The sequence below is a fragment of the Eimeria mitis genome, genomic scaffold (genome assembly GCF_000499745.2).
Source record: "Eimeria mitis Houghton genomic scaffold, Emh_scaff1996, whole genome shotgun sequence".
NCBI lineage: Eukaryota > Apicomplexa > Conoidasida > Eucoccidiorida > Eimeriidae > Eimeria > Eimeria mitis.
Window position 1 is genome coordinate 2531 of NW_013570319.1, and position 2575 is coordinate 5105.

The following is a 2575-nucleotide window of genomic DNA, read 5'->3' on the forward strand; positions in this document are numbered from 1 at the left end:
CTCTCCTTTATGTTTTGTTACTTCTTTTATATTTATATTCATATTCAAACCAAAACTAGGTTTATAATTTAGCATAAAAACCTAAAGTTAAATGAGTTTAGTGAATTTGTAAACCCCAGTCGCAGCGCGCTGGATCAGTCGATGCCGTGCAAAACCTGCACGTGTTTAGAGTTTCTTTTCTGCGGCTTATCGGAATAAATTCACAACATGAAAGTACAAAATGAATTTAAATTTAAAATATTGTTTTTAATGCAATTAAAACTAGCAGAAGCAAGAAAAGAAGAGGGCATCGATCATACCCGCCGCCAGAAAGTTGAATCGAAAGCAGTATGTCACCGCGAGCCGCCCGTTTCCGTTCGTTGTTGAACGAAAAAGGAAAGCAGAGCGATCAGATGATTAAATTCATTTCTTTTTACTTTTTTTGATTGTTTTCATGATTTAAATCTTATTTATATTTCAATAAGAACAATATTTTTGCTTTTTTTAAGCTTTTTTTTTCACGCGTTTCAGCATTTCCTCAACAAGATGGCACGACACCTCAGAACCGTGGTGGTTTGTGGAATCCTCCTCGTTCAGATTTGTCTGTTCAGGCCTTCTGCTGCAGATGTTGCAGTAAATAAAAACGTAGAAGATGAAGGTTTTTTGAAGAGGTTACCGCCTGAGTCTGGCGAAGAAGTTGAAGAACCGGCGGCAGAGGTGGTAACCCCTCAAGAAGTAGCAGATGCTGCAGCAACATCCGAAGCAGAAAGTGCTGCTGATNGGCAGAGGTGGTAACCCCTCAAGAAGTAGCAGATGCTGCAGCAACATCCGAAGCAGAAAGTGCTGCTGATCCTGTTGAAGAAGAAAAAGAAACAGAGGAGGTAGGAGAGGCCACCGAAGCTCCAGTCACCCCAGAACAAGAATCTCCCGCCGATACCGCAGCAGCAGCAGCAACAGAAACAGCAACAGCACCAGCAGCAGAAGCAGAAGAAGAAGTAGAGGCTGCTGCTGAAGAGGAAGCTGAAGCTGTTGCTTCTGTTGAAGGTGATGCGGCAGAGGAAGAGGAGTCACCCTCTGGCGTAGATTCCAGCAGCGGATCAGATGATGATGAAGACGAAGAAGATGACGATGAGCCTCTTTTAGGTAATTTGTTTAATGAGGAGGAAGAAGGCAATGCTGGTGAAGATGCATTAAGTTCAGTTGTTCGGCGTTTATCTTCTCTAGAGACAGTCGATGAGGGTGCAGAGGAGAGTGCAGAGGAGGGTAAGGGAGCAGCAAAAGGAGCTCTTGATGCTGTTGCAGCATTGCTGAAGCCTGAAGTTCTTGCTTCTCTTAGTGTAGAAGGAGAAGACAACGAAGCAGGAGCCAAGGCTGCTGCAGACCTGGTGAAGCATCTGTTGACGTTGGGGTTGAATGTACAGGAGAAACCAGGTGGGGGGGCCCTGAAACTAGAAGATATGAGCGAGGAGCAGATAGACGAGCTGTATGATGCAGCAACACAGATGCTGCAGCTGATGCAAACACAGATAGGGGGAGCAGGAAAGGTATTAGAAGAAGCTGCTGCTGCTGCTGCATCTACTGAAGCTGCAGCAGCACTACCNGAAGCCCTTATAGCTCTTGCAAAGGAAGCAGTAAGTGCGCTTGAGGGGTCAGCAGCAGCTGCTGCAACAGAAGGTGAAGATGCAGCAGCAGCAGCAGCAGAGAGACATATCTATGGAGAGATGGTAAGCAGAACAAAAACATCTGCTGCTGAGCTGCGTACAGCTCTAGATGAATTTATAAAGGCTCTGGGTGACCTTATCGTATACACTGCACAAACAGAAGAGCAGCAGCAGCAGCAGGAGCAGCAGCAGCAGCAGCAAGAAGAAGGAGCAGCAGCAAGAACAGCAGCAGAAAGAACAGCAGAACAACTTAAACAATACCTCGTCAGCAGCATGCAGTCTGCTGCTGATACACTCGCAAAGACAAACCCAGACCTTCTTGAGCTCTTCGCTCGCTTCTATAAACTCCTAAAAGAATCAGCAGCAGCAGCAACACCAGCAGCAGCAGCAGCAGCAGCAGAAACAACTAACTGAAATTGCAACGGTGACGATGAATAGTTAGTTGTACATTGTGATGTGCATACACCTCATTATTTTTATATATATATAATATTTAAATATATTATATATATATGTATTATATATAATATACTTATATATATGTATATATAAACGGGTCCTCTGTGTAGTAGACAACAGCATGCATGCATGCAGCGACGGCGGTGCTGCAGCAATAGCAGCAAACACTGCAGCAGCAGCAACAGCAACAGCAGCAATAGCAGCAACAGTAGCAGCAACAGCAGCAGCAGCAGCAGCAGCAGCAGCAGCAGCAGCTACTCAATTCTTGATGAGCTGCGCTGCGGTTGCCACCCTGCTGCTGGTGTTTTCGTCTTTGTTTGTGGAGACTTTTATTTTTTAATATATAAATAAATATTTTTATTTATAAATAAATATTCTTTTATTATTTTTATTTTTATTTTTATTATACACATTTATTTTTGTGTTAGTAGTAGCTTTCCTTAACTCACTCCTTTCTATAGAAAGAAGGGTAGGGG

At 43.6% G+C, this 2575-nt stretch overlaps 1 protein-coding gene across 1 annotated transcript; it reads left to right on the top strand.

Annotated features, from left to right (window-relative positions):
* Nucleotides 1–525: 525 nt before the first annotated feature.
* Nucleotides 526–2054, top strand: EMH_0047070 (uncharacterized protein; the record flags this gene model as incomplete). The annotated part of the gene is given in 3 exon segments (XM_013496238.1): nt 526–612; nt 768–1577; nt 1581–2054. Coding segments are annotated over 3 exon segments (1371 nt in total).
* Nucleotides 2055–2575: the final 521 nt, after the last annotated feature.